The following is a 22,382-nucleotide window of genomic DNA, read 5'->3' on the forward strand; positions in this document are numbered from 1 at the left end:
GTCCAGTATTGGGATGGGTGCTCTGGATTAAGCTTAAAGATATGCAATATGTACAATACTTGGACAGAAATACTGAATTTACTGAATTACATTTTTTCCACTTCTTTGTAGAGCAAAAGATTGTCTGAAAGCCATAATGAAAAGGGTAAATCATAAGGTTCCTCATGTTGCTTTGCAAGCACTTACTGTAAGTTGAAATTAGTTCATTATTTGATGTGAATATTAAATGTGTATATTTCTTTAAATTTTAGAAATTAAGATTGCTATTTTAATGTTATATCTTGAATATTATATTTCTTTTTAATAGCTTCTTGGAGCCTGTGTATCAAATTGTGGAAAGATATTTCATTTAGAAATATGTTCTCGTGATTTTGCAACTGAAGTACGTGGTGTGATAAAAAACAAGGTAATTTTTTAAGAAACAAGGCTTAAAGACACTGAAGTAAAATTGATTTTCTTCACCACCCAAAAAACATTTAAATCTCATAATGTATACACATTTGGTGCATATCATCATTGAGGTAATTTTCACCTGTCATAGATACACAGCAAGAAACCTCTTTAACATTTATCTTTGACATCATATGTCAAAGATTTTGTCTCAGTAATTATTTCCATCATTGAGTAAAGAAAACAGTATGTTTTAGTCATTTTTTAGCAAACATTAATTAAGTACCTACTATGTGCAAAACACTGTGCTAGGCATACTGAATTACAATGATGAAAAACTTCATCGTCCCTTCTCTGATGAAACAGTCTAATTTGAGGATGAAGTAAATGCAACATATATACTAAGAAATCTGATGGAATGTGATGAGGCTCAGTGTCTAGACACTGAGCTCTGGGAGCATTTGCCAAAGAACTGATCACTTTTCAACTAGTGGTATTAAGAAAGGCTCTATAGAGGAGGTAACTCCTGAGCTTGACTTAGAAGAAGAGAGAAGTCTCACCAGGTAGAACGAGCGAGTAAGCACCAGACATGATGAACGGCCTGTACATATATACCAAACTGGACATATCAGTCAGACTCCTTGTTTTAATCCTACCTCTTAACATATTTAATGGTAATGGTGCAGAGAAATTGTTCCATGATCATTTTGGGCAAAAACCAAAAGTTTTTCTCATGTTAATATAATACAGTCCAATAACATCATGTATCTTAAATATTTTTCTTAATGAACCATAAAAGATGCATATTTCTTGTAATGAAACTTAAGAATTCTTGAAAATTAAGAACTTTGATAGGTTCAGCAACTGTTATTTTCAGTTTTTTTGATATTTAACATAATGAATGTATCAGTCCCTACCTGTCAGAGAATGTAGACTTAGAAACTTGTTTTCTACATTTCATATAAAAGACACGTTTATTGTTATTTGATTCATTTTGTCATTTGTAATTTAGGCACACGTATGCAGGACTAGACTAGTGTTGTTTTTTATTAAATCTTTGCTCTCCTATCACATAAAAAGGCTCATCCAAAAGTATGTGAAAAGCTGAAATCTCTAATGGTGGAGTGGTCAGAAGAATTTCAGAAAGACCCACAGTTTAGCCTGATATCTGCAACTATTAAATCCATGAAAGAAGAAGGAATTACTTTTCCTTCAGCAGGATCACAGGTAAATCCAAAACTTGCTTTAGTGAGTTAAAGACTGTCTCATGTAAAAGCATGAAAATAGTTTAGAGGAATTGGGAAAATGGGTTAATTTTTTTGGAGAAAACCCCAACTTATATTAATAAATGCCTACCATGTTTCAAATGCTACATATGATAAAAAGAAAATTTAAGATAAACCTGACTTCACAGAGTTTGTGATCTAATTGGGAGAGAGGTTATAGTCACATGAAAAGATAACTAATGATATAAATAAGTATATAACAAATGATGAATTAGTGCCATAGATTATATTCGAGTTCAAAAGAGTAAGAACACTTCAAACTGATACTCCAGGAAAATTTCACAAAGGATTTTATTTGGTGAAAGAATTGTGTGAACATTTCTAAATCAGACCTGGCAGGTTGGCAGCAGAGTCAATGGTGCAGTTGATGGGTGAACTGTATTAAGACTGAACAGAGAAAAGTAAAGATAGTAGTTATGATGAATTGGAAGAACAGAGAGGATAGAAGAACTGACTTTAAGCGTGATCAGAAACAGGCCTAGAAGGAGTGTTGTTGGGGACAGCTAGTTGGCTCAGTGCATATAGAGCCAGGCCTGGAGACAAGAGGTGCTGCGTTTAAATCTGGCCTCAATCACGTGGGCAAATTTCTCAACCCCAGTTGCCTAGCCCTTCTCACTTTTCTTGCCTTGGAACTGATACTTAGTATTGATTGGAAACAGAAGGTAAGAACTAAAAACAAACAAACAAACAAATAAATAAATAAAAGGAATGAGGTTAGAGGGAGAGATGAAAGAACAGGAGATTATAATCAGATGAATTTTAGAGTTCAGAATCTTAGAAGTATCAAAATTATGAGTGATGGTGAGATACTGTTCTTTTGAGTTAGTGTTTGTGGAACTTGGAATTTAAAAGATTGGTGAATAGGAAGCCAGGCTGTCTGAGGAAGCATCTACTTTCTGGCTTTAGGCTTGGTCCTGAAGCCTGATTTCTATGGACTGTTGTGGTGCCTTATGTTGTCCTGTGCTCTTCCCATATATTAAGTTCTATCTCCTCACCCGCTTATCTTTCCACATTTTCAAGTACATTGAAGGTAGGACATTCTAATATAGCTATTATTTTAGGACTTCAGGGACTCATTTTAGAATTAAGGAATTATAAACAAATGGTGTTAAAATTTTAGAAATTCTGCAAATACAGACATTTGAAATTCACAGAGATATAGTTATATATGTTATAAGGTATTCTATGTGTTTGAATTTTTCATATCACCAAAGCTTTACTTCATTAAGGCTCAAAATGTTTATTTTAGTAATCTAATATCAAAAATATTCCAAAAAATATGACTTTTTACCTTCTTAAAGAGAAAATAATGGAATCTTTTCAAACTAACTCAGAGACATCATTATAAACATGATTGTTGCACAATGAGTCCCCAAGAGCTTTTGAAATTTACAGAGTTTTTTGCTGTTAGCCAAGTGATTCCAGCCTGGTGGTTTTTGCCTCGTTTTTGTTTTTTATTTTCTCTTTCATTCTCAGACTGTTTGCTACAGCATCAGTGGACTTTTTCTGGTAGTTTAGTAACTTCTCCTCTCTCATCTCACCACTTGAACATATCCTGAGTACTAACTTAATGCAAAGCATATTAAGTATAGATGGAGACATTCTCAAAACAGTATAATACAAAGTCTCTTCTCTCCAGGAAATTACAGTTTTGTAATGGGTAGGTTTTTTTTATTATTATAGGGCAGCAATTAGGTTCATGTTTTAGAATTATACTGGAAAATAATTTAGTCATTGTCAAGGATATAATTTGTAATGAAAAAATGAGTAGGAATGGCAAATTAAAAAAAACAATAGATGCAAGTAATTTATGAATCTTTGATTTTTGTTTTAAAAGTAGCTGTGTTTATTTTGCCTTTGCCTTTAGACAATTTCAAATGCTGCCAAGAATGGTACATCATCCAACAAAAACAAAGAAGATGAAGATATAGCCAAAGGTGAATTAATAGGAATGTATGATTCTTTATTAAAATTTTAGTTTTTGCTGTTTTAAAGTCTCTGTTTTCTTTGAGACAGCATACATAGGGCGTTGGACTTAGAATAAAGAAGATGGGGTTCAAATCTTGCTTCAGATACAAGACAGCTGTGTTACCCTGGCCAAGTTACCTAATCTCTCTATACCTTTATAGAAGAATTTTCCTCTGTAAAAAAAAATATTTGGACTTATTGTCCTTTAACTTCCTCTTGAAGTCTAAAAATCTACAAAATGGTAGTTATAATAAATTTGCACATAGACCTAAAAATACAGTGATCTCTACAGCTGGAAAGAGAAATGACTTGAATAAAAAATTGAGCCCCATTTTACTTGACAGCAAGGTTGATTCATTATTTAGTATGGTATCTTCATATAGCTTACATTTTACCTATTATATTCCAGTATACCTAATATGTTAGTATCTTTGTTATCCCTTTCTTCCTGATTTCATCAACACCAGCACTTTATTTCTTTTTTTTTTTTTTACTTTTTTTTATTTTTTAAATTTTTATTAAAAATCTTTACCTTCCATCTTGGAGGCAATACTGTGTATTGGCTCCAAGGCAGAAGAGTGGTAAGGGTAGGCAATGGGGGTTAAGTGAATTGCCCAGGGTCACACAGCTGGGAAGTGTCTGAGTCCAGATTTGAACCTAGGACCTCCTGTCTCTAGGTCTGGCTCTTAATCCACTGAGCTACCCAGCTACCCTCACTAGCACTTTATTTCTGATAAAAGTGAGTAACAGTTTTCAGCTTCATGAGCTGTCCATGGATATTTACTGTATGGAAAATTATTTAGACTCACAGTGACAGAAATCCATCTCATTTTTAAAAATTGGGATCTTACTTTTTAAGCCAGTAATCATCTAGTAATTCTTCTAGCAGTTTCTCTGTCTGAAACTTCATTGCTAGTTAGCTAGACCCAGCAACACAGCATGATTCTGGTTAAACATAAAAGGTATGTGAAACCACCTAGTTTTTATTTTTAGACTTCATTGTGTTCTTGAATTACAGAAAGTTAATTTTTTTATTTTACATTTTCCAAACTAGCTATTGAATTATCTTTGCAAGAGCAGAAGCAACAGCACACAGAAACAAAATCCTTATATCCATCTGCAGAAATTCAGTTGAATAATCATAAAGTTTCCAAAAAAGTCAGAGCCTTGTATGATTTTGAAGCAGTTGAAGACAATGAACTTACCTTTAAAAGTGGTGAAATTATTATTGTTTTGGATGACAGGTATGTTTTTTTATTTTTTTTTTTTAATTTCTGAATTGTGTAGAAGCATTTGTAAGACAGGAAACTTAGGTTTTTCATCTCTGAATTTGGATGTAACCTTTTGGCAAGTTGCAGGTTCTATTTCAGTTTCCTTTCAAGAGAAGGAAGATCTAATGATGCATTTCTCTCTTAAAAACGATAATGTCCTTTTAAAACATTTTTAATTTTTGGATGAAAAAGTAGAATGTAAATATGAAGTATTATTTGTGGCTACATAAGTGCAAAGATACAGACCAACTACATCTATATTAGGAATTGTGCAGTCAAAATTACTTGACAGAAAACTTAAGAAAAGGAAGTATAGATGGAGAAATTGATGTATACTGGAACAAATTCCATTGTTTACTTTTGGTTTTGGAATATACATTTTAGTAAGAACATGATTTTATATCCTAACATTAAATAGTGAAAAGAAATTATAATATTTTTAGTAATTATTTTGAATGAACTAGCTTAAAAGGGCTAGCCTGATATACTTTTTAAATGGTAGATATGAGAATTATATGTAAAGGACTGAGTATTATGTGGAAGATTTTATGTTAGACAGTGATATTGCGGTTCTGAGGCCTGCACAATAATATTTGCTTGGGGAGAGTAGAAAAAAACTTGTGAAAGAAGTGTTTTTTGATCTACTTTGACAGATGAGCATAGTAGGTTAGTTTGACTAAAAGGGAGGTTTAAAGGTTCTGAATGCCATAATGAGGAATTTGATTTTATTTAGTAGATAGTTTTGAGTTGAGGAATAACTTTATATGAGCTGTCCTTGAATGTATAGTATTTTCTTCACACAACTTAATCATTTTTCAGTACATGTAAAATGTTTTCTTATCTAGCATACAAAGTCATGCAAAATAAATGCAGTATTTTAAAATCTGTAATTGTGGAATAATATATTCAAGTCATCATTATGTTCTTGAGGAAGTTTTAACTAATCTTAAAAATAAAAATTGAATGACTTCTTATATGTATTCCTGCCTGATCCTTTTGAATTTCTCTTCTAAAATGAATAACATTCAAATGCTGCTTGATTTCAAAGACCTATCAAGCCCAAGGGGGAGAAAAAAGGCAGGGAACAGATGAGGCACCTACAGAATGTGGAATGTTATTTACATTATCTTATTTGAATTTTCAAAATTTTCTCTGTTACAAGGGAAGATTCATTTGGAGGAAGAAAAGTATGTTGAGAAATAATTCTAATGTTTAACAAAGGGATAAATAGAATTTTACCATTTTACATTCATCTTTAGAATTTTTTAGGTGAAATTCTCTTTCATTGTATTGAAAGTTTATGCATCTTTAACAGTATCTACTAAATCTAGTATCATAGTATATATATAATTCAATATTTCCAACAGATTTTTTTTAAAATACTTATGTTGTTTCATTTCTGCTTAGTGTTATGAGTAAAGTTAGGGCAAAGCACTAGTAACATTCCTTATTTTTACTATTTTATCTTTAGCGATGCCAATTGGTGGAAAGGAGAAAATCATAGGGGAGTAGGACTATTTCCATCAAATTTTGTATCACCTAATTTAAACATAGAATCTGAGATAGGTAAGTTAAATGTTATTTTAAAATTTTAAACTCAATTTTTTTTTATATTGCAATTAACCACTGTAGTTTTGATTATGAAGTATATTAGTATTTGAGATCTTTTAAATTGATATCAATTTTTGTTTTGATGAACTCACGATTTATATCCTTGTTTTTTTAGTTCTTTTAGAATTTTGTTAGGACGTTAATTTTTTTAAAGTATATATGTTAAGGATTGAAAATTATGCAGAATTTTTCATTGTAAAGGTATTCATATCAGGATTTAACTGTATAGGAGAGTACATTATATCATAATAAGACTGATTTATGTGTATGTAAATAAATGAATAAGTAAATAAAGAAAAGTTTAGCAATGGTTGTATTTCAGACTTTTCTTAGAAATGGACATACATAACCTTAAATAAATAGATTAAATATTAGTTGAGTTGCTTATTTATTGTAAGCTTTTGCCCTGGATAATTTGTATGAGTTAATTTTTTAACTTTTGGCTAGCCTCACTTCTTATAGAAAATAAATTTGTGGTTGTAAAGAAAAGCCTTGGTAATCCCCCATTCTTTTGAAACTTCAACCTCTCACTATTAACAAACTACTTCTCTTATGCCTTCAAACATGCTCAAGTCTGCCCCCAAGTTTAACAAACCTTTACCATGTCTTTCTCAAGTAATTTTCTTCAAGTGCAAACCCTGTAACTCCCTTACTCAATCAGCTCTAAGTGGCTTCCTGTTTGTTCTTAGATGAAATATAAACTCCTCTGTTCATCATTCAAATTCCTACTTGAGTCAACCCCAACTTACCTTTCCAGCCCCAGTGGACATCATTTTCTGTCTCTTATTCTTCAATATAGACAAATTGATCTTCTCCCTGTTTCTCACATTCAATACTGACCCCCTGTCTCTGTACCTTGCCTTGAATGTACTCTTTGTGCCTCACAGAGGAACCTTCCTCTTAAGGTACAATCCAGGCATCATCTGCTACATGAAGCCTTTCCTGATCCCCCAATTGTTATTTTTCTTCCTCTCTAACTACTTTGTATTTAATTAATTTGTGTATGTGTTTAGTTTTTGACTGCGTTTGTGCTACATATGTTTCTATATGTACTTGATTTTCCCCTGTCAGAATGCAGTCATTTCAAGAACATTTATTATTTGTTTTTAAATCTCATTGGCCTCATACAGTGTTTGGCCATGCAGGTGCTTAATAAATACTCACTGATATGTTGTCAATCAATCATCAATAAGCATTTATTAGTCTCCTTATGTGTCAGGCTCTGTGCTAGACAATGCAAAGAATGCAAAAGAGAATCCTTGCCCTCAATGAGTTCACAGAGACAACAGCAAACAAATATATACAGTCATTTTATATACAGGATGAATAGGCAATAAAAAGCATTGGAATTAAAAGGGCTTGAGAAAGGCTTAATATCATGTAAGATTAAAATTAAATATCATATACTTCAAGTATTATTTTTATAAGATTTATTAATAATAATAACAAAGTAAAGGGAAGTAAAGTGAGAGAGAGAAAGAGCTTTTTTCCAGCCCCGTTAGCAGGAAGAAAAAAGACCCTGAGGGTGTGGTTACAGAAACATCTAACAACAAAACATAAGCACATATGTGAGGACTCAGAGGAAAGGAATTCTGGGAAATACTAAAGGAATTCTGGGGAACATCGTCCTAGGGTACAAAATTCCAACTACACAATTGAAACATTCTCAGTTGTACTAAAAGAATCCAAATTACTGCCCATATCAGTATTAACTTATTTAAAGTACACATTAACCAGTATAGATTGGGAAATAAAATATTTCTTTGGTTTCCACTTTTAGAAATTTAGTTTTTATATGAATAAGTTAATGAATATAATTACCAAAATTAATGTTGGAGAAATAAAAAATTGATTCATTTTTCTCTAGCAGCCGTGGACAGAACAAATGTAATTGATGATGCTGCAGAAGAAATTAGAAAATCAGAACCTGAACCAGTTCATATAGATGAGGTAGAGTCCTTCTAATCATCATTTTTTATATAATGTGTTTTCTATTGCTTAAATTCCCTTTAAGCATCATCTTTCTGCTTTTCAGGATAAGATGGATAAAGCACTGCAGCTACTTCAGAGTAAAGATCCTACAGATTCAAAGCCAGATTCCCAAGACTTGCTGGACTTAGAAGGTATTTAATGAATATTAGAAAATAATTTAGCTGGAGGAAAGGAGGTTGGGTAATAATATTGAGTGTTATAATTTCTTGTTTTTTCTTGTTTGTGTATGCTACTAGAGATATGAGTTAATTTTCAAAGATGGGTATGATGAGAGTAGGGTAGCATAATAATACCAACATCACTCTGAGGTGACTATCATATGTGGATATATTCAAGAAGAAGGACTAACTTAGACTTGCCCTTTGACCTTTCAGTAAAATTTTCTGGAGAGATTGGAAGGCATAAAAGAGTAGAGAAAGGAGTGACTGAAGGGGAGATGGTCTTAAGAAATGTTGGTCCTGAGGGCAGCTGGGTGGCTTGGTGGATTAGAACTAGACTCAGAAATGGGAGGTCCTGGGTTCAAATGTGACCTCAAACACTTCCTAGCTATGTGACCCTGGGCAAGTCACTTACCTCCCATTGCCTAGCCCTTACCTCTGCCTTAGAACCAATACACAGTATTGAGTATAAGATAGAAGGTATGGGTTTAAAAGAAAAAAAAAAAGAAATGTTGGTCCTTTTACAGCCAATAACTTAAAGGTCAAAGAAGTACTTGATTCATTTCAAATTCTGTAATTTCCATAGGAAAACTTCATGCCTTAGTAGCAGCTTTACAAAATTTTTTGAGGAGTGGAGGTTGGGAAGTAGTGAATGTATGAGATAAATTACATTTTGACTTTGGCATATGGTATTTTGTAAGCTTATTTTAATTTTCTTTTGGAAAAAATAATCTAAGGTATATATAAATGAGTAGTTTTTTTAGTATTTGGAAATCTTATGAGTAGCAGAATATTGTTTCAGTTATTGGAGAAATGTGAAATAGTTTGAATAATCGGTATTATTCATAAATGTGGTGGTAAAAGAATTTTGTAGCTCATCTTTACAAGTTCGCCTTCATGATTGTATATATTTTTTTGCACTGTGGCTCAAGTTTCTTCATTCATTTAGATAAAATGTCTTCCAAAATGTTTTTGAAGTTTGGGGATGATTTCCAAATTTTACAATTTATAAGGCCAATTAATAATTCTTAATTAAATTATAAGGTGGTGATATTTTACTTTTAATTCTGGCCTGGCTTTTGTGTCATGTTGTATATATATTGGAGGAACACAATTAGCTGTTCTGTAATCTTTTCTTGAATTTAGAATTGGAAGACATTTAATTCTGTGTGTATTTTATAGTCTTTATTATCAAAAAATAGTTTGAAAACTTGTTTGACTTGGGCACATTCAAAGACTTATAATAAGTGGCCTTCTATTTACAGATGTCTGTCAACAGATGGGCCCTATGATAGATGAAAAACTTGAAGAGATTGATAGGTAAGCCACATTTATTGGAATCTGTCCTGTCAGGATTGAAAAGTATGATTTTTTTATATTTCATTGGTATTTGGCAGAACATTCAACTGAGAAAAATGTATTCCTAAAATCATCATCTTTCAGTTAACCATATTTATGTGAGGATATATAAATGTACAATCCTGTGATTCTGTCAAAATTTTTTATTGATCCTTTCCATTGTGATTAGAATTAGGAATCTTTGTTAATCTTGCTAATTATAAAGGAGCACAATTAGGATAACACTGTTCCTTGTATTCTTTTTGGTGCTGGGATAGAAATGGATAATGAGCAGTGAAGGATAAAGAGGAAACTCATTGTAAAATTTAGAGTAGAAAAAGAAATATAATCAGAAGTTAGGTAGATACTGGTTTGTTATATAGTAGTTAAGTTTCAGTTAGAATTTTCCTACATTTTGGCAGTTTTTATAGTGATAAGAAGAGAGATTTTATAAAATCCAAGGAAAACGTAAAATCTTATTTCTTCTCTCTTGTTATTCTTTTCATTGATTCTTTCTCCCAGCATTATCCTTTGTAGTCCCTCCTGCCTTCTACTGAGAATATTATAATTGTGCCATTAACAGTGAAAAAGTGGGGATGAAAAAACTTCTCCAAATCCTGACTTTACTAGATGGATGAAGATAGTGGCATAAACAGGAGGATAAAATTAAAGGATATTGGTTCACATTCTGCCTTTGACATACCTCTGTGATCTGTTAGGCTTCAGTTCCCTTGTCTTTAAAATGAGGGTGTGGGACTAAATAAGGACCCTTACAGCCCTAGATCTGTGATCTTATGATGGATTAAGAAAGGAGTAAACAAGAATCGCCTCAATCCTTACCAATTTCAATTTACCAATTCATGATTGATATTAATAATAAAATGTAGTAACAAAATTCTGAATGCTGAAGGTAGACTTTGTGCTACAAGGGTATTGAAAAATTTTCTTTGGATTTTCTGTAATATTGGAAAACCAATGGCTTTGGAAGTGCTCTGATTTTCCGTCGTTACTTTTATAAACTGGTAGTATTGTTATCTGCCAGTTTTAACATTGTTACCATTTAGAAGCAAATAATAATTGTTTACTCGCACATAATTGGTAATTGAGATTCAATTAGCAAATAGTTCTAAAGTTTTAATTTCTTGGATAAGAGCTATTATAAACATAGAGTTCAGATTTCAATCACGTCACTATCATAAGTCATTTCCTTTTAGACCAGTTTACAATTCTTTTTTTCACATCTAGTCTCTTCAAAATGTTTGTTTTACAAGAGGTTTCTAAATGAGAAAATGAATCTCTCCCAACTTCTAAAGAAAGAATATAAAATGTATATAGTGATGATAATTAAGGGTTAATTCAAAATTTTTTTATTATATTCTTGCTACGGGGAATATAAAGATAAGCATTGGTCAACTCTGGTCATCAGACACTGACATATTCTAGCAGGAGAGATAATTTGTATACAAATAGTTGTTATACAAGGTGTAAATAGTGCCATAGGTGTAGTAGAAAGTACCTTATGAGCTCCTTAGGCAGAAAAATTACATTTCTGGGAAAAACAAAGAGGATTTTAGGAAGAAAGTGGTATTCAGACTTGGCGTGAGACGATGAATAGAATTTGGATTCTCCTCATAAAAAAATGGAAGAGAAAGGACATCTATACAGAAAGAATGGTATTTGTTAGCCAAGGCATGGAAGCAGGAACGGAGAGAGAACTCCTGAGTAAATTGGTTTGGCTGGAGTATATGAATCGGAGTCCTGGGAGATAATACTTAAAAGATAAATCATAAAAACTTTGAAGACAACCAAAGGAGTTTGTACTTTATTCATCAGGGAACCCTTGAAGGTTTTCCAGTACAAACATTTGATCAGTCTGTGCTTTAGGAGGGTTATTTTGGCAGCAATACACAAGCTAGATTGGAGGGGAAAGATTAGAGTCAAAGAGACCAATTAGGAGACTTTTGAATCATAGAATCTCAGAAATAGATGAGACCTCACAAGTTATCTGATGCCATCCTGAAGCTCTAGTCTCTCCAGAAATCATTGATATATACTATTCCAGCCTAGGATTTGCAGTGAAGGAAGAGTAATACCTCTAAAAGCATACCACTCTCTCTTGGGACAGCTCTTAATTTTTACAAAAGTTCCCTGTAATAGTTTACAGAAGAGGTCATGTAATTAGGTAGTGGAAATGATGAGGCAGGCACAGACGAAAATGATAGTGAGGAATCAACAAGGATATGCTGACTGACTAAATTGGGGAATAAGGAAAAGGGAGATGTTAAAAGACGAGTCTTGAGTTTTGAAACTGCATGATTGGAAGGACCAAGATTCAGTTAAAAGAATCAAAACAAGCCTTATATTTTTAGAAGCTTCATTTTGGATTTGTTGAATTTGAGGTACCAGCAGGAAAGGAATCTAAAATAAACCAACCAGAAGGTTAAAAATGTGGGTTTTTAGCCCTGGGGAGGTAGTAGGGTCCTATATGATGTAATTATAGGATATGAGCAAGAAAGAGAAATAATGTTAATAATACAAAGTGATGTAGACTTAAAAAAAAAAAAGTTCAATAAAGATTTAGCTAAATTGGATAAGAAAGAAAGCAGTTAGTTCCACTCTGCCATACTTCTTTGCCACTGCTCCTCCACTTTTACCCTTGGTTTTACTTGGGTCCGTCACCTCACTGACACACACCTTTTTCATTTCTATTTTTTCACCTTCAATCCTGAGGCTTAGCCATCCTTCAGTGGGCAGACAGCTCATGTCCTGCTTCTATGAAGTCTTCCCTTACTCTACTACATATTGTAATTTGAATAGTATACATTTCTCATCCACTTTGTTTTTCATATGTAGGTGGTTAGAAGAAGTTTTTACAATAGTGTAAATTTTGATAAGGAGTTATGGTAGTTTTCAGTGCAGTTATCATTTGCATATAGGACAATTTGGAGAACCAAATCATCAATAGGAAATCTTTTTTTATTTCCCTCATTTAGAATGTATACTTGACATCTTTCATGACACTTGAATACTTTTGATGTACAAATATTAACAGATTGCATGATGTCTACAGTCAAAAAATTATGAAACAATTTAAACTCTGTAAAATCTTCAATAATATATTTATGGAAGAGAAAAAAAATCTCTTGAGAGTCGGTAAAGCTTCATTTTATATTAGTGAGTTAAAAGCTTTCCTTAAAATCCATCAACAATAATAACAGCTAAGGTTTGCAAAGAATGTTATATCACGGATCTCATTTGATATACCTTCTAAGTTGTAAAGAAAGTTCTTTGCAGACATACATGATTATTATTATTCTTGTTTAATTATAGATGGTTCTTATTAAGATTTCTTAAGGTGAGAAAGTAGCCTTATGGGTTAGTTGCAACAGAACCCCCTGAAATTCTTGCAGTCTATGAAATTCACATATACTTGTGGAAATTCAGGCATGTCATCTGTGATAGACACTAATGCCTTGAATGAAGGTAGCATGATGATTTAACTTGATAGGGTACCTAAATCACTTTTCTCTCTGTTTCAGAAGAAAATAGACCAGATTATTTGTTAATTGAGATATGGTTGTGTCTACACATGTATATGTCTAGTCATATCCTGATTTGCTCAAAATTTGCATTGAAATGGGGTTATTCATCTAAGATAAATCAAGAAATGAAATTTTTTTGGACTGTTTAAGTTATAGTAATATAAATAAAATTATCCTACTTTTACATTTAATGAATGCTAAAAGGGAGCTGTTGCTATTTGCCCTAGAGTAAGAGAAGAATCTATCCTTCATATAAATTGACAAGACTGGATTTGACTGTGGAATAAAAACTGCCTACATTTGAGGATTTGGTCACCAGATGAAAGAAATAAAAAAGAAACTTCTCATACAGTAACAAAGAACAGTTAGCAGATTCACTTAATTAGAGTCTTGTTTTCACCCTCATTTTCAGAATTAATCCCTTATTTTAGATGTGATGATACACTAATAGATGAAACACTAATAGTTAATAAATGAAAGCATATTTGTATTTCATAAATGTTTTCATTTTACATGTATTTCATTTCATACTAGGGACTAAAGCTCATTCTGTTCTACTCTGTTTTGGGATCATAATAAAGATTAGGAAGTGTTTATTAAACCATCAAATGATAATATCACATATTTGTGATACCAGAAGGATAAATTGATTACTGTTGCTTAGGAATTTGCCATATTATTAAAACATGCTTCCACCTAATTATGTTATGATAGACTACAGTTTTTAAGGCACAAAATGTTCTCCAGAATTAGATATTTTAAGAACTGAAAATTGTCAATGAGTTATTTTTTCTCCTTATTACTGACTCTTAAGATTTTTTTAACTATACTAAGTTTTAAAAATAAATTATGTAGCAGATAAAGTAAGGAGATTCATACAGCACCTTTTTTCCCCCCTAAAATAGGAAACATTCAGAATTATCTGAATTAAATGTAAAAGTTCTAGAAGCTTTGGAACTATACAATAAGTTGGTGAATGAAACACCTGTGTATTCAGTCTACTCAAAGCTTCATCCTCCAGCACATTATCCACCTACATCAGCTGGGGTCCCAGTACAAGTGAGTATACTTTGGGAAGGGTAACTTATTTATCTGTTGTTTTGTTTTGGTTTTAAAAGCAGGCCAGGTATTAAGACTGTGCAATATTAAAATGTACCAATTGGATGCATTTTTAAAAATTTAGAGCTAGATAGTAAGATTTCATTAGTGCTTATTAGATTTCTGAATTTAAAAAAACTTCAAATGTGGAAAGGATTCCTTTGATTTACTAAATATAATTGCTGCACAAATAGTTTTTGGGTATTTGTGAATGTTGTGATGGACCAGGATAAATCATCAGCTTTGCAAATAAACAAAACCCAAACAAACAACAAAAATTTAAAGTTATTAAACTTGTTAAACACAATTTGGAGTAAAAGAACAAGTTGTGAGACTATATAAAGTACCACTACCAGCCACATGAAATTCATAAGTAATCCCCAGTAAAGCTTTTCAAGCAAATAGAATTAGTGATTGCATTCAGATTGAGCTCAGAGAGACAAGAACATGTGTTATTTTACTAAAACAAAAATGGAAATCTCCTTCAGACACTAAGGAGAAAAGGTAGAATGTAGTTACATAATTTAGGTGCATTTTACATGACTTAATTGTTTAGTGAAAAAAGAATAGTAACTATGGTAATTGCCACATCATAAAAGATGCACTTAACCAATATGTCATGCCCTGAACTTTTGAAAATGATGAAAGATTCATTACATTTGTGGGTGGAAAAGAGTTCTGAGTGCAAAAGACAGCTGGAGCTTATTTGGTGTTACAATTGTCTCTCAAAGATGATGTTTGCTGCTGTTAGAAAAATGAAACAGAATGGAATTGTCTACACTGTTGTTGGATAAAACTATATCATTTTTGTAACCATCAATCCCTGAAAAGGAATGTTTTCCAATCTCATATCTACCTTTTGTGTTCAGCTGTAGTACTGATTCTGTTTCCAGACTTTCCTAAGTACAGATCATTTTTTTAAAGAAAAACCTTCTATGAATTTTGATTTGCCACATTACCCTATAAAAGGTGCTGTTCCTCTTTCATAATGCATTCCACAAGTGTTCCTACAAAAGGGTATCAAAGATGCTCAAAGAGCCCTGTTATTTGACTACTTTAGCTGTGTATTCTAATTTCAAAATGCACATGCACACATACACACATACAATGTAGAGCCTGTAGAGAGGGAGACCTACCACAGATGGCTGAAACCATGGCAAAGTGAACACCTGCTGACTCCAGACATGTGTTCTTTCGCTCATTCTTCCCCCCACCCCTCAAAAAATGAAAATGAAAGCAGAATAGATAACTGCCCCTTTGCCCTTCTACTGCCCCCCTAACTCCCATTGGATTGTGGGTCAATTGCTTTGTGGTTAGGATAACTGAAACTGTGAGCAGGACTTCTGGAGCTTCTTGTTCAGGGGTAACTGAAAACCAGGGACCCTCCAGCTCTTTTATGGTTGACTGCAGATAACTGAAACTGTGGAAAGTGAAACTACAGATAAAGGTGCCTTTATTTATTTATGGAAAGCAGTTATAGTAATGCTCTTAGTTTTGTGTGTGTGTGTGTGTGTGTGTGTGTGTAGATATACATATTATATATATACAGGTAGTAAATATATTATATATGGCAGTAGTGTGGAAGAAATACATTTTGTACAATCTCACCTTGTTCTTGGTGAGTTTGGTATAAAAGCATAATTTAAACCAACAATATTTAAAATTAGAAATATTTTGCAGGTGTGATTGGTTGTAGCAAAAACAGGCAAATTTTGAATTGAAGAGAAAATAGTCATCACTTGCTATTTATTAAGCACAGATACTTGTGCTAAATGTTGTATGCAAGGGATAATCTTTTTCTTCAAGGAATTGCCTCTGAAATTAGGTTAAAGAACACAATGACACCCCCCCCCACCACCACTGTTTAGCCAAAGACACCTTATACCTTAATTATCATTGGTTTGAATAAAAGTAAACAGCTTTTCATTCAACTCTTACTATGCTAGTTATCATCTTTCTACATTAGGTATCTAGCTAGTAGAAGGAAAGAAGAAAAGGGTTAGAGAGAAACCTTGTCTTGCCTTTGTCTCCTTGCACATTGCCTTGCTTATCTCTATCTATAACTGACACCATAACTGTTGGCTTTTTCTTTGGAAGCTGTCATATGTAGGGAGGGGCTGTGTGAGTCATGGCAGAGGCATTCAGTTCTAGTGGCATGAAGACTGAAAAGAAGTGATAGTGTGCTTCCTTCCTTTTGAGGGAGTGCACAGTTTTGTATGGCTTGTCAGCAAGTCTTTTTTCTAACAAGAGGCAGCTTGGATGGACTCCAGCAGAAAATACCTTCTAGCCCTCCACTTAGAATAAAATTAGGCATGGGCTTGGCACTAGGACTTGGAAGCTCTCCATGAGGGGGCCTACAAAATCCAGTACCACCCGCTTCTCAGTAGGTAGGCTGGTAGAAGAGACTTGAACTACCTACATTACTACAGTATTTTTGTTTCATTTAAGGGGGGGGGGGCAAATCACAATCCTAGAAGCCATTGAATGAATTTTTTTGTTTTGATTAATAGTCATATCCTGGCCAACATCATGGTGGAAACTACATGGTTCGGGGCATTCATCAAGTCACCATTCCCCAAGGATATAATCTGGGACCAGATCACATTGGCCCCCTGAGATCTCTGCCTCCAAATATAAATTCTTCAGTAACAACACAGCCTGCTCATACTCCATATTTAAGGTGAGTTTTTTATAAGATTGGTGTTTTTCCTCAAATGGATTAATTTCTGTCAGACTGTCAGAATTAAATTTTTTAACCTCCTTTTTATAATTACAGTGCCATCCTTAGATATAGCCCAATTGTTTGTGGGTCTCCGTCCCCACCCTCCAGCCCCCATACACTTTTTGAAGCTTTTTATATAGGAATTGTGGATTTGTGTTCATTTAGGCAGATTATCATCATCATCATCATCATCATCATCATCATTATTATTAGTGAGATGGCTACCCTTGGTCAGTATATAGTCCTGGAACCAACAAAGTAAAATATCTCTATACACATCAAGTCCATGACCATGTCCTTTTTGGTACTTTTTTTTTTAAACCCTTATCTTATCTTCCATCTTGCAGTCAATACTGTGTATTGGCTCCAAGGCAGAAGATTGGTAAGGGTAGGCAATGGGGGTCAAATGACTTGCCCAGGGTCACACAGCTGGGAAATGTCTGAGGCCAGATTTGAACCTAGGATGTCCCATCTCTAGGATTGACTCTCAATCCACTGAACCACCCAGCTGTTCCCTTTGGTAACTATTCTTTAACCATACTAAGTAATCAGGTATCTATAAATGACTGTTTATTAGAAGCCAAAAGAAATCATTAAGTTAAATCACCTTTTCTTCTATTTCAGTCCAAACTTGTTCATATATTTTAGGCAAAATCTTGATGATAAATATGCCTTTCTTATACAGTATCCTAAAAATTAATACCTTGGTTCCTTAAATGAGAGAATTGCCTAAACCAGTGTTGGACAAACTACGGCCCGCAGACCAGATGCAGCCCCCTGAAATGTTCTGTCCAGCTGTGCAACATTATTCCTAATCTGACGAATACAATGAGTAGGATACAATACAATGAAACTTTGAAAGAGTTGCCTTAGAAACAGACTGACAGATGAGCATTCTTTGGTCCCCTCTTTAAAAAGTTTGCCCATCACTAGTCTAAACTATTACCAAAATATTAATTGTGTGAAGTTATTTGGGTAGATTATCTTAGGACTCTTTCCAATTCTCAAATATGATGTCTCCTGACTGATTATTATAAATGAATTTTTGATGTTACTTTATTCCAATACCTATTTGAGATTGTCTTAAGATTAACTTTCATAATTTTAGGCATCACTTGGAAGCCTTCTGAATTTGGAAAAAAAAAATAAAAATGTGAAGTATAGCCAGGAGTAGAAAAAGTTTATTTAGTTATTTTAGTTTTTAGAATTTTTCATTCATCGTGGGTATTCCCAAGGTTCATGTTTCCAATCGTAATCTTTATTCTGAGCTACAATTGCATCACTGCCTACTGAACATCTCTACCTGGATGTCCCATAGAATCTTAAGATTTAGCATGTCCAAATTCAAACTCATTCTATTTTCTGCCAAAACTGCCCTTTCTCCAAACTTCCCTATTTGCTTTAGGGGTACCATTACCCCTCCAGTTATCTATGTTTGCAACCTACTCAAATCCAACTCTTCAGTATCTATCAGTTTTCTTATGCAGCCAATTGCTGTGTATCATCAACTCTGCCTTCCTAACATTGCTTGCATTCATAGCCCCTCTATTTCAGACAGCCTTATGTTATAAGGGAATTTGCAGGATATAATATGGGACTGAAGCTAGGGGTAATAGCTGGTTGTAATAGGGAATAAGGCAAGGCAAGGGACCCAAGGCTGGAGGTAATCAAGAGAATAAACTAGGTAGTAGGGAATTTAAGGCAGAGGTATGGTTGGAATAAAGGATAGGCACTGTGAATAGGGGTTTGTGAATCCCTAAGGCAATATGGTGGATGAGGAAGGTACAATAGTGAAGGTTGGTAGTTGAGGTGGTAGGAGAAATAAGGGAATGTCTGAGTTTAGGAAATATAAACACCGAGGTACCAAGAGTTGCAAGGGAGAGGATGAGTTAATTTAAGGCAGGCAACAACAGCAGGGAAACACAGACTGGATACTCAGGTTAAAGACAAAACACTGTAGGGAAACCGACTGAGCCCTTCAAGTAAAAGGGACACTTTACAGAGCCAGGTTAGAGCCAGCCAAGAACAGCTTGAAACTGACTTGAAGCTTCTAGTCAGTTTCACAGGAAGGGACTAGAAAGGAAGTATTGAAGTTACACTTCCTCCAAAATGGATACAGTTCAGCTTCCCTCAAACTCCAGAGAGAAAGTTATTCTCTCTCTCCTCCTCCCTCTCTTATTAATCAACTAATGAAGTAGCCAAAGGGTTTTGATTAAAGACAAATGGGGTTTATTGTTTTTTTAGGGTTGATTGGCAGGGTAGAGGATACAAGGTAGCCCTAACAGCCACTTAGAGAAAGCTTCAGGTGGGGAAGGGAGGCAGGAACGTGAGACTGAGTAGGGACCAGCCTATTTCAGCCCTGAGAGGGTTTGTAGCTAAAAGGGGTAGGAAAACTGGATACAATGATTCAATAGGTAATTTTGTAACAAGGGTAAGTCCTATTTGACTAAACTATCGAAGATTTGAACTAACTCTCAGATCTACTCTCCTTTCAAACTTCTCAGACATTCAGGTAGGGAAAATGAAGATGGGAATAAGGAAGGCTAGGGAGATTCAAAGGAATTAGCTAAATTAACAATTTTTAAAAGAAAAGCTGCAAAATATAGGCCAGGTTTCAATCTAAAAAAGGAGCTCAGATGGACCCTGATTCTCTCCACGAATTCCCAGGACCAACTGAACTTTTTCCCAAGATTCTAAACTCTCCTTAACTGACAGAAGAACTCTGCAAAGCAGTTATTCCCCCTCTCTGCACCACACTTATTATCTGTCACTTCTGCAATTTCAATAGCCTTTTAATTGGGTTCTCTGCTTCCATTCTTTGTTCTTTGCAATCTATGTACACAGCTCCCAAATTAAAATTCCTCAAACCCAGATTTTTTTTTTTTTAAACCCTTACCTTCTGCCTTGGAGTCAATACTATGTATTGACTCCAAGGCAGAAGAGTGCTAAGGGCTAGGCAATGGAGGTCAAGTGACTTGCCCAGGGTCACACAGCTGGGAAGTGGCTGAGGCCAGATTTGAACCTAGGACCTCCCATCTCTAGGCCTGAATCTCAATCCACTGAGCTACCCAGCTGCCCCCGGAGTGGTTTGATTTTAATAAAAATTCTTTTTGGTATGAGCACTGTCTAATATATAGTCTACTGGTCATGGCCATCCTTAGAAGATTATGAAACTTAGTACTATATTATCTAAATGGTTTGTTGCTGAGAGCAGATCTTCAAGCCTTTTTAACTATCTGAACACATTATACCAGAGAAATAGAGATAAAGTGACTTCGATGTGCTGTCTGGTGCCTTTGCTGTGACAAGTAGGAATGGAGGAAACCCTTTGTGAGCTGATTGCTATTTAAGATTTTAAGGTTGTTTTTTTGTTTTGTTTTGTTTTGTTTTTGAAGAATCAACAGGTCAGCTACCTTCTGTGACCAAAATCAGAGCCAGTAGAATGACACCTTTGTTTTATGGCTTTGCTTTCTAAGTTATTAAAATCATTTGAGAAAGAAAATTAAATATACCTTTTGTCATTTCCTAATTCTAGCCTTTTTACATTTTGAAGATAACTTTTTTTTTTTAGTAGCTGGCATCTAGAATAAAGAATCTATTGTTCTCATGTAAGAATAATTAACTTTTAAAACAAAATACTTGTTGATTTTTGAAAGCTAAATCATTGAAAAGTATTGATTTTTTTTTTTAATTTTGAATATTTTCCCATAGTTACATGTTTCATGTTCTTTCCCTCTCCCCAACCCCCCCCAACCTCCGTTAGCCAATGCACAATTCTACTGGGTTTTACATGTATCATTGATTAAGACCTAATTCCATATTATTGGTAGTTGGACTAGAGTTATCGTTTAGGGTCTACATCCCCAATAATATCCCCCTCAGCCCATGTGTTCAAGCAGTTGTTTGTTGAAAAGTATTATGAATGCTTAAATTGGAAGAAACTTTAGAATACTTTGGAAAGCATCAACCTAATCTAGCCTCTCATTATAGATGTGAAAATTTAAGTCTAGAATGGGGAGGTGATTTGCCCAAGGTTCTACCCCTAGCATATATCTGAGTTGGCACTGGAACCCAGAGCTCCCCCAGCTAACAATTTCGTCTTAGTAAAATGGTTAATTGTTGACATGACATTTTTCTCTGCTTTGTTTTCAGCACTGGAGTAGATACAGTTTCCAATCCCACATATATGAACCAGAACTCTACCCTTCCATCAGCTACTCTTCCAGCTTCTTACACACAGCAGATGGGAATGTCTATGGATATGTCATCTTATCAGAACACTGCATCCAGTTTGCCTCAAGTAGCAGGCTTTCCTGTGACAGTTCCAGCTCACTCAGTTGCACAACAGCAAACAAATTATCATCAGCAACCTCTTCTTTAAAAAAAACACAAAACAACAGATCAGACATAGTCTTCAAAACATTCATTAGTATATTGCTCAGCTCTTGTGATTTGAGTCATCTAAGAATGATATAAAAATAACAACCATTTTTCTCAACTCAGAAGGACCACGAGTAAAGCACAAAAAACTCGCTTACTCCCCTAGACCATGAAGCAATTTTGGAAGTAATTAGTTATGTTAGACTATTTTTTCAGAGGTGGCTTATAAGATAGTTTGCTCTGACTTAACAAGTTCCATATAGAACTTTTGGACAAGTACTAAGTAGTCTTTTGAACATTATATTTTTTTTTAAAGCATTGTCAGTTTTTGACATGCTTTAAAAAAAAAAAACAATTTTCTTTTCAAAATGTATTTGGGAGGGCACTTTCATCTATTTAAAATTTTTGTCTGCATATTGTGTTTTAGCATTTTCCACATTTTTGTTTTGAAATTTAAACATCTTTTCATTTAAAACCTCTACCTTGCTAATAGTCCTTTTTTGGTTAGCTAAATTGCAGTTTTGTTTATGTTAGTGGCAATTTGGCTTTGACTCTACTATGAGCATCATTATCTATTGAAGCAGATATGAATTGGGAGGTGAAAATTATTTCACAGTATGAAGAAT

The 22,382-nt window shown here is 34.0% G+C and overlaps 1 protein-coding gene across 1 annotated transcript in view; it reads left to right on the plus strand.

Annotated features, from left to right (window-relative positions):
• Positions 1 to 21,879, plus strand: part of STAM2 (signal transducing adaptor molecule 2) — a 44,041-nt gene extending 22,162 nt beyond the window's left edge. Inside the window, exons 4-15 of the mRNA XM_044669125.1 lie at positions 112 to 187; positions 308 to 406; positions 1,471 to 1,617; positions 3,544 to 3,613; positions 4,699 to 4,888; positions 6,387 to 6,481; positions 8,394 to 8,476; positions 8,562 to 8,649; positions 9,942 to 9,996; positions 14,462 to 14,615; positions 17,165 to 17,334; positions 21,529 to 21,879. Of these exons, the coding sequence (XP_044525060.1) occupies positions 112 to 187; positions 308 to 406; positions 1,471 to 1,617; positions 3,544 to 3,613; positions 4,699 to 4,888; positions 6,387 to 6,481; positions 8,394 to 8,476; positions 8,562 to 8,649; positions 9,942 to 9,996; positions 14,462 to 14,615; positions 17,165 to 17,334; positions 21,529 to 21,757 (1,456 nt within the window). The 3' untranslated portion in view covers positions 21,758 to 21,879. The remainder of the gene's footprint in view (positions 1 to 111; positions 188 to 307; positions 407 to 1,470; positions 1,618 to 3,543; positions 3,614 to 4,698; positions 4,889 to 6,386; positions 6,482 to 8,393; positions 8,477 to 8,561; positions 8,650 to 9,941; positions 9,997 to 14,461; positions 14,616 to 17,164; positions 17,335 to 21,528) is intronic.
• Positions 21,880 to 22,382: the final 503 nt, after the last annotated feature.

This window comes from Gracilinanus agilis, chromosome 3, assembly GCF_016433145.1.
Source record: "Gracilinanus agilis isolate LMUSP501 chromosome 3, AgileGrace, whole genome shotgun sequence".
Taxonomy (NCBI): Eukaryota; Metazoa; Chordata; class Mammalia; order Didelphimorphia; family Didelphidae; genus Gracilinanus; species Gracilinanus agilis.